Source organism: Myotis myotis, unplaced genomic scaffold (assembly GCF_014108235.1).
Source record: "Myotis myotis isolate mMyoMyo1 unplaced genomic scaffold, mMyoMyo1.p scaffold_m19_p_1, whole genome shotgun sequence".
In the NCBI taxonomy this organism is placed as follows: Eukaryota; Metazoa; Chordata; class Mammalia; order Chiroptera; family Vespertilionidae; genus Myotis; species Myotis myotis.
Genome location: NW_023416313.1, coordinates 94,876,645 through 94,893,323, shown reverse-complemented (window position 1 = coordinate 94,893,323; position 16,679 = coordinate 94,876,645). Strand labels below are relative to the sequence as shown.

The 16,679-nt window shown below is 40.3% G+C and overlaps 1 protein-coding gene across 12 annotated transcripts in view; it reads left to right on the top strand.

The window, feature by feature from the left end:
• The window catches only part of MLLT10 (MLLT10 histone lysine methyltransferase DOT1L cofactor), a 226,063-nt gene extending 210,069 nt beyond the window's left edge, over positions 1-15,994 (top strand). For 4 of the 12 annotated variants that reach the window (XM_036345271.1, XM_036345254.1, XM_036345263.1 and 1 more), the window contains 6 exons: positions 3,389-3,577; positions 3,991-4,079; positions 4,216-4,577; positions 5,652-5,748; positions 11,600-11,809; positions 14,268-15,991. In XM_036345271.1, the coding sequence (XP_036201164.1) occupies positions 3,389-3,577; positions 3,991-4,079; positions 4,216-4,577; positions 5,652-5,748; positions 11,600-11,809; positions 14,268-14,312 (992 nt within the window). In that variant the 3' untranslated portion in view covers positions 14,313-15,991. Of the gene's footprint in view, positions 1-3,388; positions 3,578-3,990; positions 4,080-4,215; positions 4,578-5,651; positions 5,749-11,599; positions 11,810-14,267 lie in introns of all 12 variants that reach the window. The other 8 variants (XM_036345318.1, XM_036345326.1, XM_036345345.1 and 5 more) reach the window with 6 other exon arrangements.
• The last annotated feature ends 685 nt before the right edge of the window (positions 15,995-16,679 follow it).

Sequence of the window (16,679 nt, the reverse complement as noted above, 5' to 3'; positions counted from 1 at the left end):
CAAATTAACTGCCAACCAAGATGGCGGCCGGCAGCCAGGCAGCTGAAGCGAACAGGAGGCTTGCTTGTCCCAGTGAAGGAGGAAGCCAAGGTTCCCCGCCTGCCGCTGCCGGCCTCTGAGCTACAACTCTAAGCAACTATGTTGCAATTATAGAACCTAAACTCCAGAAACCTGCTTTCAGCCAGCCAGGCTTCAGCCAGCAGGATCGCAACAGTGTTACAATTATAGAACCCAAACAAACCCAGTTCCTGCTTTCAGCAGCCGAGGTCTCAGAGCTGGAGCCGAGCCTCAGAGCTAAAGCCGGCTCTCAGTTCCAGTGATAGCCATAGAAGGTAAATAAATCCCAGAATACAAAAAGAAAAAACGGAGAGGTTGGGAGCTTCAGTTGCCCGCCAGCCTGAAAACAGCCCTTAGCCCCTCACCCAGACTGGCCAGGCACCCCAGTGGGGACCCCCACCCTGAAGGGGGTATGACCAGCTGCAAACAGCCATCATCCCCTCACCCAGACTGGCCAGGCACCCAAGCTGGACCCCCACCCTGAAGCAATAAGATGGTGGCTAGTTTGCATACTGAAGGCAGGCGGCAGCAGGCAAGGCTGTCCGTGGTCCGGGACTGGATCTGTGACCCTGCAGGACCGGGGGCAGTGCTTGAGGCTGTCTGTGGTCTAGGACCCGGATCCGTGACCTGGCGGGTGGGGGGGGAGTGCTTGAGGCTGTCGGCGGTCTGGGACCCGGATCCATGTCCTGGCGGGTGGGGGGCAGCGCTTGAGGCTGTCCGTGGTCCCAGGACCCGGATCCATGACCCTGCCAGGCGGGGGGCAGTGCTTGAGGCTGTCCACGGGACCAAGACACGGATCTGTAACCCTGCCAGCAGGGGGGCCAGCGCTTGAGGCTGTCCGCAGTCCCGGGGCCCGGATCTGTGACCCTTCCTGGCAGGGTGGCAGCTCGCACAGGGGCGGATTGGCCAGGGTTGGGCAGGGCAGGACGCCTGGCTTCCACCCAGCCCCAGTCACTCTGGGCAGATGAACAGTGCAGAGAGCCTCTGGACAGGGGAGGCAGGCCGGCGGAGGGCGGCCTGTACTCCCCACATGGCGGTGGTGACAGCTGTGAGCGTGCCAAGAAGAGCCTGCAGGCTGAGCTGAAGTAGCACCTGCAGGCCATCAGCGCCCAGGAGTGGCTGGCAAGATCCGCCTCCTGGCCCAGAAGGTGCAGGATCGCAGGGACAGCCACCGTGGCGGGCCAGACTGACGTCCTCCTGGCCACACCACGGGGGTTTGTGGATCTGCAAAGCCAGAGGCCTCCGGTGTGCACACCCCCCCCGGTATGCGAACATCCCCCAGCACACTGTCACCCTCCCACGCCTGCAACAGTTGCAAACCAAGGCATGCACAAGTTCCCCCCGCCTCTCCACCGCACTTCATCAACCTGGCATGCCTAACACCCCCACAGGATGTACACACATCCCCCCTGATGCGCTCACGTCCTTTGGAGAGTGTCTGGGTGTTCTGGGTGCTGAGGGTGGGCTCCTGTGAGATGACAGTGAGAGGGCGGAGTGGTGATGCCCTGTTCCCATGGAGGCCAGTGCAGCTACGAGATCACCTCTGGGGGGTTAATGCAGGTGCTGAGGCAGGAGCAGGTGCAGACAGACACACCTGGTGGACGCGGGCGGCCCTCACTGAGGTGCCTTTGGTCAGCGTTCAAGATCAAGAACCCAGAGGTGGAGAGGAATTCCGTCCTCTCAGTGAAACAGTGGGATAGTCGGGGCGACTGTAGAGGAATGTGCATTTTGGGTGCCAGCACCCATGAGCGAAGGCTGCCCTGACTGAGCCTCGCTTGCTTGGGGCCTAGCACCCTCCCCCCCCCCCCAGGCTGCGGGTGACAGGACGTGCTTTTCCGAATTAATGAGAGAAAACGTTGATTCTCCTGCTGCCCACGAAGGTGGAAAGTGAAGTGGGGAGACATGTGGGGAGTGAGTGAGGTTCCCTGTCTGGGGGTTCCAAATCTGCTGTTGGTTTCTTTCACCGCTGACTAGAGATATACAGGGTGTCCCCCTAAAATGTATACACACTTTGAATACCTACTAATTCCAGTGGTTTTAAGCATAAGAAATAAACAACAATGGAGCTGTTATCTGTTAAAAGTGTGGGCACAAACAGGTAGTTGGACATTCCCTGAGGGGCCTCAGATTGGAGAGGGTGAAGGCCAGACTGAGGGGCCCCTTTGCCCCCCACCCCCACCCCAGTGCACGAATTTCGTGCACCGGGCTACTATTATATATATTTATTTTCCTTATTGTTAGTAGACAAGTGCCATAAATTGTATTTTTATGAATGGTGCCCTGACAGAAAAAAAAAATGCTTATTGTAAGAAAATTTATGCTGGGATAATCCTTTAAATGATAGCTGGAGAACAGGTTTTGCTTAGTCTTAATGCATCTCATTTGGGTGCACTAAGAGTTTCTTTGTGGGATCTTGAAGAGGAGGACTAAAAGTTAAATCCCTGGGAAATGACCATATGTGTTTATACCAGTAGAATTATATCTTTTTAAGGCCCTGGCAGCATGTTAAGCAAATACAACTTTTTAAGACATAGAACTTTTAAAGTGTCTGTCATTGTGGCATAACAGTAGCACTCTGAGGACTTATATGCAGGCATATAAGCCTAACCAATGGACACAGACAACAGGGCGGTGAGGGCATGAGTGGGGGGGATGGGAGGTAATGTGGGGATAAGGACACATATGTAATAACTTAATCAATAAACACATTAAAAAAAAAAACAGTAGCACTCTGTGTTGTTAGTCTAGAGGTCAGTTTTTTTGAGGTGATGAGGAAGGACAGAAACTGGGCCTGTTTACAGATGATGAGCCTTCTCTGGGAGTGGGGGTTGTGGTGCGCACACACTGCCCCCTGCTGGGAGATGTATGCATTAGCATTCTGAGCAGCTGGGCTTGGGGGTTCCTCACCTGTCTGGTAGCAAACTTAACCAAGTGGCAAACAAAAGCATGTGGTGGTTATTGTGTTGAAGGATATTGTTATGATTCTTTCTCACTTTATACCATTAATGTAAAATACCCTAAAATGGCACTTTGACTTTAGTTAGGTTTTTATTTTGATGAAAATAAAATGTTTTTGTCTTTTTTTTTTTTTTTGAGAATGGAAATTACCTGCACCAGGTGGGTGCTTTTTTGGTTATGCTTATATATGTACAAATACATTATGGTATATTTATATCTACATATAAATTTAGGAATAAAACTTAATCATTTAGAAATGCTTTACAGAATTTCTATTTTTCTATTTCAACTTATTTCTAAAGTTATCGACACTTATGTACTTAGCCTTGTGTGTGAACTTGTCTTTGTTAAAAACTATCCAAATGTTTGCTAGTTTTAGGAATGCTGAAATCATTACACCAACTTCAAGTTGAAAATCGAAGATTAGAGGAACAAATTAAAAACTTAACTGCCAAAAAGGAACGCCTTCAGTTATTGAATGCACAGCTCTCAGTGCCTTTTCCAGCAATAACAACAAATCCTAGCCCATCTCATCAAATTCATGCATTTTCAGCACAGAATGGTATGAAAATATTTATCATGTATCTATGGAAAGTAGGCTAGACTTTCAATACCTTTTAAATAAGTGAATAATAACTTACATGAAGATGTAGAAAAGGAATGATAGGTTATTTCAAAGAGCATAAAGAATCCTGTTAAGGGATGAACTTGAATTTGTTCCAACTTTATCACATAATTTAATGATAAATTTTATTTAAATGTGTAATGATTTTTTTACTGATTGAAAGCCAAGATATTCAATAGAGATAAATATTTTTATTATTATTATTTAAACTAGTCTTAGGAAGAGCAAGACTTAATTTTTAAGTGTTTTTAATGTGGGCCACAGGATAAGCTTTTAGATAAGCCTTTAATCTTATACCTGATGTAATTTAACAGGGTAAATAGGTTTATTTTTTTCTTTTATTTTTCTAGCTCCTACTACTGATTCCTTGAACAGCAGTAAGAGCCCTCATCTAGGAAACAGTTTTTTACCTGAGAATTCTCTTCCTGTACTAAATCAGGTAATTCTGCTGTGGTTAGTTTAATTTGTTTATTTTACTTACAAACAATAGTATATCACATTAAATGGTTTTAAATTATCTTAAACAGTTTTTCTGTGTTCCTTGCAATTTAAATTTCTGTTTTTTCTTCCATTAGGACTTAACCTCCAGTGGACAAAGCACCAGCAGCTCATCAGCTCTTTCTACTCCACCTCCTGCTGGGCAGAGTCCTGCTCAGCAGGGCTCAAGCGTTAGTGGAGTTCAGCAGGTCAATGGAGTTACGGTGGGGGCGCTGGCTAGTGGAATGCAGACTGTAACATCCACCATTCCTGCAGTGCCTGGAGTGGGTGGGATAATTGGAGCTTTGCCAGGTAACCAACTGGCAATTAATGGCATTGTAGGAGCTTTAAATGGGGTTATTCAGACTCCTGTCACAATATCCCAGAACCCTACCCCCCTCACCCATACAACTGTACCACCTAATGCAACTCATCCAATGCCAGCTACACTGACTAACAGGTGAGAAACTTACTTAAATATATTTTAGGTTTTTCAGTGCAACCTAATACCATGTTGTCCATGTTTTAGATTGGGATTTTTATGTGCTCCTTGTAGATGTACTCTAAGAAATTAAAGCCCACCAAACTTTTAAACTAAGTATATTATATTGAGAGCCATTTATTTTTGAAACTTAGCTAACTCTGAATAAAGCAAAATTAAACCACTTTAGTAACAAAACATTATATTCTGTGCTGAAAATTTCAGTCTTGATCTGTGATGTATATTTTAAATACTAATTTTTATCCCTGTGTATGTTGCCTTCATGTATCATAAATTCTGAAGAAAAGAAATATTGTAATGAAGATCACATATGAATATTGGTTTCTTAAAATTGAGCTATGTAATTTCCTTAGTTTTATAATAAAAAATCTTTGATATAGGATGAAGGTTTAAATATTTATATTGAATATCTAGGGAGTGAGACTCTCTGTTTCATTGTACTAGAATTTTATTTGAATGTTTGTTCAGCATAAGGAGACTAAGATCATGTTATTGAACATACTTTTGAGGAATAAATCACTTTAAATGGATTTTCAGTGGGTACTAGTAAACTTCTTTATGGCTCTCTCTTCATTGGTGCTTAATTTTACTGATCATTGGGACCATTTAAAAAGGTTAGATCAAATCACTCAGTAGTATGTTTGGATTATTTCTTGTTTTAAATATGTGTTACTTAGTGGGGGTTAAATGATTCGTGAATAATTAAGAATAAATTATTACATGTGCATGTTATAAACACATGTAAATTTCTATTCCATAAAATAACTTAGTGCCTGCTTGGTTTACAATAAAAAAGGAAAACAAAACATTTCTCGACAATGTGAATTCTTATTTATTTGTATGCGTGCTCACAGTGTGTGCACACACACATGCACACAGAAATAAATTTGTACATCATTGTTTCCAAGAATGTTATAATTAAAAACTTGACTTAACTTATTAAACATCAAATCAAAGAGTGGTCTTTCATTTTACATTTAAAAAAACATTAAAGGTATATAGTAGAAAGTAAGAATTTTAATCTTTTTTCAGTGCCTCAGGACTAGGATTACTTTCTGACCAGCAAAGACAAATATTTCTTCATCAACAGCAATTTCAGCAGTTGTTAAATTCCCAACAGCTCACTCCAGTAAGTGCTTCCTTTTGATAATATTTGATTTTTATTAGGAGAAAGTGATCTAAGTTGTAATAGATGTTCAGTGTGCCTTATTGATTATACATTTTGTGAAATAACATGGGATGCATAATATAAAAATAGTTTGTCTTTGTCATTTGCTATTATCTGCAGTACCTGTAGTGACATTATATTAATTCACTTACAAATATTAGAACATGTGCTATGGTACTGTGGTACATTCTGGGATAGAGTGGTGAGCAAGATTTTGTATTTTCATGGAGCTTCGTTCTGATAGGGGAGATGGACAATAACTACATACTTTTTGGTAGTGATAAATATTGAGAAGAAAAATAAAGCAGGATAGGGATAGAGAACAGTGGCATAAGGCCATTTTTATAGGATGGTCCAGCTTTTTTGTGTAGGTGACTTTTGAGCACAGATCTAAATACAAGTTGAAGTTCAAAGAAGCATGACTTTCTGACATGGGAATAGACGAGAAAGCACACTCCAGGTAGAGGGAATAGCAGTTGTAAAAGACCTCAGCTGTACAAGTATTTATGTTTTTGAGACTAGAAAATAGGCTGGCATGACTATAGGACAGTGATAGCGAACCTTTTGAGCTCGGCGTGTCAGCATTTTGAAAAACCCTAACTTAACTCTGGTGCCGTGTCACATACAGAAATTTTTTGATATTTGCAACCATAGTAAAACAAAGATGTATATTTTTGATATTTATTTTATATATTTAAATGCCATTTAACAAAGAAAAATCAAAAAAATGAGTTCGCGTGTCACCTCTGACACACGTGTCATAGGTTTGCCATCACTGCTCTAGGATGAGAGAGGCTCATGCAGAGGAAAGATCAGATAGGTGGTTTTGGTCCAGAGATAAGACTGTCTTGTTTGGCTGTTTGTGGCAAGAAATTTAGATTTATCTTAAGTGCGATGGAAAGCCATCGGTGATTTTTTTTTAACTCTCTTCATGGAAAATTTAAAGTGTACCAGTAGAGAGTATAATATACTAATCACCTAGCTTTAATAATTATCCAAATTTTTTAAAAGTTTTTTTTAAGAGTTTTGTTTTATATATTCTCACTTTTTCTTTCAGGATTATTTAAAATAATTAATTAGAGGGCTTTGAACAGAATAGTAACATGATAATTACATTTTTAAAAGAGGAGATGAGTTTAGCTGCTGCATTATGGAAAATAGTCTGTGTGTATTAGGAGGGGAGATGGTGGCAACAATGAAACAGGAGCAGTCTAGGTAGATGTTGGCTTCTTAAAATAGCGCGATAAATATGGCAGAAAACTGTCTGAAATTTTGTTGTTGTTAATCCTCACCCAGGAATATTTTCTCCATTCCTTTTTAGAGAGAATGGGAAGGAGGGTGGGCGCGGGGGGTGGGGGCATTGATGTGAGAGAGACACATTGATTGGCTGCCTCATGTTTCCAAAATGGGGCAGGATCGAACCTGCAACCCAGGTACGTGCCCGTGACCAGAAATCAAACCCATGACCCTGCGGTGTGCAGGCCAATGCTCTAATCATTGAGAACCAGCCAGGGCTGGAATTGTATATTTTGAAGTTAGAACCAACAAGACTTGTTTGTTGGACATTCAAGAAAAAGAAGAGTCCTAAACAGTTGGATGTTGACTTTTACTGAGATTTGGATGACCAGAAGGAACAGGTTTTGGTGAGAAAACAGGAGTCTGATGTGAACATACTGAGTTTAAGATGTCTGTTTGGATGAGCTGTGCACTAGGCAGTTGTATGAGTCTGTAGTCCAAGGAAAGAATGCAGTTGAATATATAAATTTGGGGTCATTGTTGCATATGTGATGTTTAGATTCACAAGATTTGATAAGATCTGAAGCCTGAGTCCTGGGCATCCTGGACAAGGAGAATAACCTAGTAAAGGAGCTAGGAAGAAAGTGGCCATTGAGTTAGGAGGGAACTGAGAAAGCTTCCGCCGAGAAATGTGTCAAGAGAGAGGACTCTGCTGTGTAAAACGCCTCTGGTAGGACAAGCAAAAATTGACCGTTGGATTTGACTGTCTAGAAGTTTTTCACAAATGCGGTTTTGGTAAGAAGTAAAAGCCTCACTGAGTGGTTCAAAAGAAAATGGGAGGAGAGGAAGTGAAGGTAGCATAGAGACAACTAAAGATGTTTTAGTGTAAAAAGCAGGGAAATAGGCACCTAACAGAAGAAAGACATGGTCTAAGGAGGTAGCTTCTATTCTTTTTGAATATCACAGCATATATGTATATCAATGGGTTAATTTCTGGTGCAGGAGAGGAAGAATAGGGCCAGAACAGCAAAGTTCCTAAGAAAGGAGAGAAGCTGAGGGTAGCATTGTATTCTAAAGAGGGCAGGCAGAGCAGTTGTCAGTGGATTTTTGATAGGAGGTTGAGGAAATCTACTTTTATTGTTTTACATTTTTAATTAAATTATAAGTAAAGTTATCAGCCAAGGGAGAATGGAGTATTGGTGTTTAAGAATATGGAACAGCCTGGCTTGTGTTGCTCAATGGTTGGATGTCGATGTATGAACCAGGAGGTCACGGTTCAATTCCCAGTCAGGATACATACCTTGTTGTGGGCTCGATCCCCAGGGGGGGTTGTACAGGAGGCAGCCAGCAATGATTCTCTCTCATCACTTTTTCTCTCCCTCTCTCTTCCTCTCTGAAATAAAGAAAAATATATTATATTAAAGAACAAAGATGATGTGAATAGATACCTTGGTGAAGAGGGAGAAAGAATTGACTAAGACACATGTGAAAGGAAATGTGTGGCTCACATACAAGGGCAGCATTGATTGACCCTCTGTAGTCATAAATTTAAAGTGAGACCAAGTTGATATGGTTGTGTGACTTTTCTCCAGCTTCATTTCTTTAGCACACTTCATTAAGTTAGACTACCTGGAAAAGGTACTATTCAGTTAACTCAGAATTTCAGCCTTTATCATTTCTTTCTAAAATACATCTACCTACTACTTTGATTTAGTCAAAAATATACTGAAAATATTTGTTTTAATTCTAAGGCATTTTCACTCTCACTGTATTTATAGTGATACAAAGATAAATTGTACATAATTTTTTTATTTATTATTTATTTTTGTTAATCCTCACCTGAGGATACTTTTCCATTGCTTTTAGATAGAATGGAAGCGGGGAGGGGGAGAGAGAGAAAGAAACATTGATGTGAGGGAGACACATCGATTGGTTGCCTCCAATACCCTCCCTGCCAAATGGGACCAGGGATTGAACCTATAACCCAAGGTACGTGCCCTTGACCAGGAATTGAACCGGAGACCCTTTGGTGTGTGGGCCAACACTCTACTAAGCAATACCAGCCAGGGCTGTATATAAATTCTTAAATCCTTACACTAAAATGTGATCTTGTTTTATTATCTCATGCCTCATCTTAATATGAAGTACTAAAATTTAGTTTATTTGGAGTTCTTCCTATTAATCAAGATTTTTACTCTAATAATAGCACATGTCGATGTCATATTTCCAGAACATGGTTAAGGAATTTTTAGCACAAATTGTTGCTCAGAAACCGGTAGCGTTTGCTCATTTATGTAAGCAAGAATTTTATTATAAGGCACACTGCTTGACCCTACAGCCCCCACCAGCTGCTACCCTATTTCTCTACTTGCTGTCTCCTCCTGATGACCTTCTTATTGCTGAGTCCCATGGTCAGTTCTAGTTCTTCATCTCACCTGACCTGACCGGCGACAGCATTTGACAGAATTGATCACTCCACCCTCCTTGAAACCCTTTCTGACCTTACTTTCCAGGGCACCACATTATCTTGTTTTCCTACCTAACTGGGCCTCCTTTCCTAGGTCCTTCTCTCCTCCTCCGCCCCTTATTATGTTTCAGAATTCAAAGATCTTCAGTCACGTAGCTTTAAATACCTTTCGTATGTAGGTACTTGCTTCTCCAGCCCTGGAATTTCAAACTTATTTACCCAACTGCTTACTTGATATCTCCACTTGGCTATCTTGCTAGACATTTCAAGCACAAAATGTCCAAAACCGAAATGATAATCTTCCACCACACACCTGCTCCACATAGTTTCCCTTCCTCAGCTGATGGCAAATCCATTCTTCTGGGTGCTTGAGCTAAAAACCTTACAGTCACCCTTCACTCCTCTTCCTCTCATGTCTCACATTGATTCCATCAAGAAATCCTAAATCAGGCTGTATCACTCCTCTGCTCAGAACCTTCCACTGGCTCCCCATTTCACTGAGTAAAAGCCTTACTGCTGTATTCTCTTTCCTCTTTGCTCCCTCCACTCCAGCACCCCTGGTCTTGCTATCTTCTTTGATCATACAGGATGTTCTCTGAGCACTGGCTGTTCCATCTGCCTAGGCGCCCCCTCCCCAGATCCACTCAGAGAATTCCCTGATGAATCCATTTCACATGACCCCCCACCCCTGCCATACTCTCTCTCACACACTTCTCTTTCTCCTGACCTTTATTTTTATTTTTTGTTTTGTTTTGTTAATCCTCACCTGAAGATATTTTTTCCGTTGATTTTTAGAGAGGGGAGAGACACAGAGAGAGAAACATCGAGGTGAGAGAGATACATTGATTGGTTGCGTCCCGCACTTGCTTCGACCAGGGCCGGGGATTGAGTCTGCAACTGAGGTACATACCCTTGACTGGAATCAAACCCGTGACCCTTCAGTCTGTGGGCTGATGTTCTAGCCACTGAGCCAAAGTGACTAGGCTAAATTTTTTTTTTATTGATTGACCCTTAGAGAGAGAGGGAGGGAAGGAGGAGGGAGGGAGGGAGAGAGAGAGAGAGAGAGAGAGAGAGAGAGAGAGAGAGAGAGATCAAGTGGTTGCCTCAGACCAGAACCTGCAACCCAGCTCTGTGCCCTTGACTGGGAATAGAACCTGAGACCTTTAAAGGCAAGTTTCTGTAGGCTGATGCTCTAATCACTGAGCAACACCAACCAGGGTTCCCCTGACCTTTAGCAATAATCATATTCTAACATTTTTGTTGGTCTCTCCCTCTTCCCCCCACAGTGGACTACATAAGGACAGGGGTGTTCCCCCCTCCCCCATATGTCTCCAGCACAAAATACATGTCTCAAAACATTGCCTGGCACATAGTAATCACTCAAGAAATGAAATATACACTTGCTATGAAGAATGGTCTCATGTACATCAAAAAAGCACCCTTTCTGTTGGCATGAATGAGAACTCTAAATTTATTTTCTAAGTTCCCAGAATTAGAGGAAGGATTTGACCCACATAGTGCATTCTAAAGTCAAATACAGATAACTTGTGAGTTCTGTAAGTTGCTGTTCTTTATTTTCATGGAGAACCTAATTTTAGAATAGTGGTCTCCTGTATTTGTTTGCCCTTATTGAAAACAAGCCATTCACTGGTGATACTGACATTTTATATTAGACAGTTATTTTCTAGTGCAGTATATTTTTCCAGATGAGATACTAGTTTTCTTTCTTGGTATTATGAATGTAACTTACATTTAAATATTAAAGAAGAAAATAACCCTGGCTGGTTTGGTTCCGTGGATAGAGCATTGGCCCATGGACTGAAGAGTCACGAGATCACTTCCCGTCAAGGGCCTGCACCTTGGTTGCGGGCTTGAACCGCGGTCCCGGTTGAGCACGTGCGGAGGCAACCAGTCGATAGTCTCGCATTCATATTTCTGTCTCTCCCACTCTCTTTCACTCTCTCTAAAAATCAATGGAAAAATATCCTCGGGTGAGGACTAACAACAAAAAATAAATAAAAATAAAGAAGAAAATAGAAAAGGCAGACTTTACTGACTGCTGAATTCTGTGAAAGGGAACTCATCTTCTCTCACATGTTTTTACCTAAGGAGCAACATCAGGCCCTTCTGTATCAGTTAATGCAACAGCATCACCACCAGCAACACCACCAACCTGAACTACAGCAGCTACAGATCTCTGGACCAACACAAATACCAATAAACAACCTACTTGCAGGTACTCAGGCACCACCACTTCACCCAGCTACCACCAACCCATTTCTCACCATCCATGGCGATAATACAAGTCAGAAAGGAACAGTAAGTATCTTTGTATTATTATATCTAGTGAAATAAAAAATTTGTTGATTAATCAGAAGAATTTTATTGATTAGAGATTATTATCTCCAATCTCTCCCATTAAAAAAGAATACATTATTCCCCTGGTAATTTCTTCTTAAATTTAGTTGTTTTAGCAGCTTTGTATTGTAAATACAAAGGACCTAAGCCAATTATATATCCCCTAAATATATCAGTTTGAATACGCACATAAGGTTTGAAGGCTATCTTACAATTCAGCAGTTTTCAAAATAAAAATACATTTTACTTATGGGGACAGTTCACTCAAATGACAATACTTGGTGCTTTGTGAGTATCTATAATTTGTTTAATTGTAGAACTAATCTAGATATTTTAGGAATATTTTTATTTTTTCTGAAGTGTTTTCTAAAACTGACTTATAATAAAATTAATATATAAATTTTAGGATAATCCAACTATTCTACCAAAAAGAAAGTAAATTATCACATTTATTATGAATTTAAATTTTTATTTTATGTAAGTGATAGCAATTTACCCTGTCAGTGTACAAGTTAACATAAATTGAAAATGGATGGAGGAACAGAATACTATACATATAGTAGCATACATTTTATGGCTGTTTCTTTCTATCAGTGCTCCCCTATGCATAGGTTTACTTTATTGGAGTGTGATTGTTTTTCCTAAATTCCAGCTCAGGGCAGAACCTGGTAGAGGAAGGATATTGGAAAAGAGAGTGGAGACTGGATATTAGGAAAAGAAAAAAGGGAAAGAATGAGATGTGAGACTTGGCAAATAAAAGTGTTAAAAGTCACAATGTTGGCTATTTCCCATAACTTGGAAAGCTTGCTGTTTACTGTGCTTTTAGTCTTTAGAAACTTTTAGTAATAAGAATTGGTTTAAGATATAGATTATTGGTTTTCATTAACTCAACTCTTTAGTGCTTTTTGTTTGCCCCATTGTTTCTGGATTGTGAATACATACAGTCCTTACCACAAACTTAGTTACTTCTCCCGTGTTTTGCCGACATGGGAAATTTAAATGTTTCTATATTAATTTAGTAAATTTTTGTATTTTTTTTTCCTCTTGTGTTAAAAAGTGAATTACAAGCTAACTTTTCCTACAATATGAATGTATTTTTCGTATTATTTTTAATACATTTCAGAGAGGGAGAGGAAGAGAGAGATAGAAACATCAATAATGAGAGAAAATCATTGATCAGCTGCCTCCTGCACGTCCCACACTATGGATCGAGCCCGCAACCCAGGCATGTGCCCTGACGGAGAATCCAACCGTGACCTCTTGGTTCATAGGTCGATGCTTAACCACTGGCCATACTGGCCAGGCATGAATGTATTTTTTAATGGAAAATCACAATAGTAAATAATATAAAATAAACAGTATTAATTACCTAATGAAGAAAAGCAAAGCTGGAAAATAATATTTATAAGTTCCTGCTATATGTTAGACATCCTTTTTATTTTATTTTATTTTATTGATTTCAGTGAGGAAGGGAGAAGGAGAGATAGAAACATCAATGATGAGAGAGAATCATTGATTGGCTGTCTCCTGCACACCCCCTACTAGAGATCGAGCCCGCAACCCCGGCATGCGCCCTTGAATGGAATCAAACCCGGGACCCTTCAGTCCACAGGCCGACACTTTATCCACTGAGCCAAACCGGCTAGGGCTAGACATCTTTTTTTTTGTTGTTAATTGTCACCTGAGGATATTTTTTCCATTGCTTTTTAGAGTGAGTAGAAGGGAGAGAGGGATGGGGGAGAGAGGAGGAGAGAGAGAGAAATATTGATGTGAGAGAGACACATTGACTGGTTGCCTCCCACATGCGCCCCTCTAGGGTTCTGAGAGTGAACATGCAACCCAGGTACATGCCTTTGACTGGGAATTGAACCCACAACACTTCAGTGCACTGGCCGACACTAAATACTGAGTCACACCGACCGGGCCAGATACAGTAGTATGCACGATTTTAGTCTTTAAAATAATAATGAGCTGTAATCCCATTTTTATTAATTTAATAAGAGTATACTCAAAGAAGTTAAAGATCAAAGGATAAAAGGCACATGTCACATCAGAACCCATGACTGTTAGTCCATAAAAATTTCATTTTCCATAATACCATATTACTACTACTGTGGAAAAGTCAATTTCAAGAGATGCTTTCTACATTCATTCCTTATGAGTCTGTTCCTGAGATGGGCATTTCTGTCTTTGTTTACCGCTGAATTTCATGTTTATAAAACAACTGATAATGTTTACTAGTAAATGTATGTCTTTATATTATGCTAAAAAATAACCATGTTGACTTATAGAAAAAAAAAATGAACCGTATATACCACATTTTACCTCACTTATAATTTTAATTTAGAGGGTATTACCTCAATTGTGGGCCAAAAATTGATTTAGCTAATGCATCTGATTTTGTTTGTTTTAACTGCAGAGACTTAGTGATAAAACCGGGCCTGTTGCTCAAGAGAAAAGTTGACAGTTGAGAAATGGCTAAAAATTGCCTGTCCTGCTGTCCTAGCACTTCATTGGCTGCTCTTGCAGTCCTCTTACTACACCTATGAAGAAATGCAACAAGAAACTAACCGCACAACAAAGGACTAATTGCCACAAGGACATTCTTTTAAGGCTTTGATTAATTTTCTTGTTGCTTTGTTGCACTGAAATGGAATTCCCATGTCCCCCACCCCTCACTCAGATTTTTTGAACTTTGAAAGAAAATTTAGTAACTAACTTTTGTCAGTGAAATAATTTACATGCAATGCGTTTATCAACCTAAGAGAAATTTAATATAGTTGGTACACAACTAATTTTGTTACAAATTGGAGAGATGAACAGCAAAACTAAAGACTTGCTTCATTTATAAACTATTTTATCTCGTATGAGTTGGAATGAAGCTTGTCTGAGTAACAAGTATATTTTGTTTGGATTACAGTGTGCTTGCTCTTTGAGTCAAAACTTAAAACAATTTTCAAGGAACTGTCCAATTTCTTCTGGAGTTTTATTGGTTATTGCAAATAAATAGGTCACCAACAGGGACTTGGCAGTCTTTGTTATACAAATTTCCTTTCTAATGGGATTTGGCCAATTTTGGTAATCAAGTTAGGAGGGTAATGTCTGCTTCTGCTAAAGGTAATTTTCTTTTGCTAAATGCTTTTTCTTTAGTGTTAAGACCTACTCATATTTCAAAAAAGCTTTGAGTTAAGTGAGTTCTAAGGCTGCTGGGGGAACCAGATAAATTCAAAGTGAAAGATTTCTTTCAGAAAGAGGGGCCACTCTGGAAACTGATGGTAGAGTTTGGCCTGAATCAAGTGCCTGTTAGTATCTCCATGGTGTTGAAATGGCTCTAAACAGCTGAGCTTGCACTATACTATACTATAGTCAGTCCTTGTGAGTAGCAGGGATAGTCAGTGTTGCACCAGCAGCCTTCCCCATGGTTCTGCCTTTATTAAAAACTTTCTATGCCACCATAGATAGCTCAGGCAAAACTATTACCTGGGTATTTATCCACTAATGAGTCACAAGGAAATGAGTGGATTTGGTAAGAATTTTTGTTTTTTTAATTTAAAAACTTCCCATTTCTGATAATTGATTTCAAACAAACAAAATAAGACAAGCAACCGACCACGACAGTTCCTGAAATAGGTGAAATCTGTATGACAGACCTTCTACTTTGGGTAGCCACACTCCTGGTGTGACAGGATGGCTGTGTATAAATTAAACAATTGGGAACGCAATCATTGAACTGTTCTTAAATGTGTGAGTTATTAGTGGAAAAGACCCAGCTGTAATTAGACCTCCACTGTGTACTTAGCTGGAAGAACATGTTAATTCTGCAATATGTCTCTTGGTTAAACATTGCACAGTTCTTACCTCATTTCTGTAAATAAGGTTTTGTGAATCTGTTTTGTATTGTGAAAAATTCATAAGATAACATTGATATTTTGATTTGTAATATTTCTAATTAGTAGATTTAATTGAAAAGTAAAATTAATTTATTTTTATATGTTCAGGGGAATTTTAAAGAAAGTCAAATCTTTTGTAGATAATTTAAAAAAATCGGTGTGGTTTATTTTACTTACTTAACCCACTGATTGTTATTCTGTAACAATTTGTATAAATGGCAAATTTTGAATGTGTTGTTATTTTACCTAGATGTAAAATTCCACATGTATTAAAGAAAATGTACAAAGTTTTTGTTAATAAAATTTAATAATGTTTATAACTCTGCCATTTTTCTAGTTTTATTGAGCTATAATTGACATATGGCACTGCGTAAGTTTAAGGTGTACAGCATAATAATTTGACTTACATATATTGAGGTGATTACCACAATAAGTTTATTTATCATTATCTCATAAAGATACACACACACACACAAATTTTTTTTCTGTGATGGGAACTCCTATGATTTACTCTCTTAATAACTTTTAAGTATACCATAAAGCAGTGTTGACTATAGTCATCATGTACATTTTATCCCTTAGCATTCATTTATCTTACTAGAGGCCCGGTGCACAAAAATTTGTGCACTCTGGCGGGGGTGGAGGGGTCCCCTCAGCCCGGCCTATGCCCTCTTGCAGTCTGGGACCCCTCAGAGGATGTCCACCTGCTGGCTTAGGCCCGATCTCTGGGGGATCGGGCCCAAGCTGGCAGTCAGAAATCACTCTAGCAGCCCGCCAGCCCTCAGGGGATGTTTACTTGCCAGCGGGAAGCAGGCCTAAGCTGCAGTCAGACATCCTTAGTGCTGCTGAGGAGGCAGGAGAGGCTCCCACCACCATCGCTGTACTGGGAGCCGTCAGCCTGGCTTGTGGCTGAGCAGAGCTCCCCCTGTGGGAGCGCACTG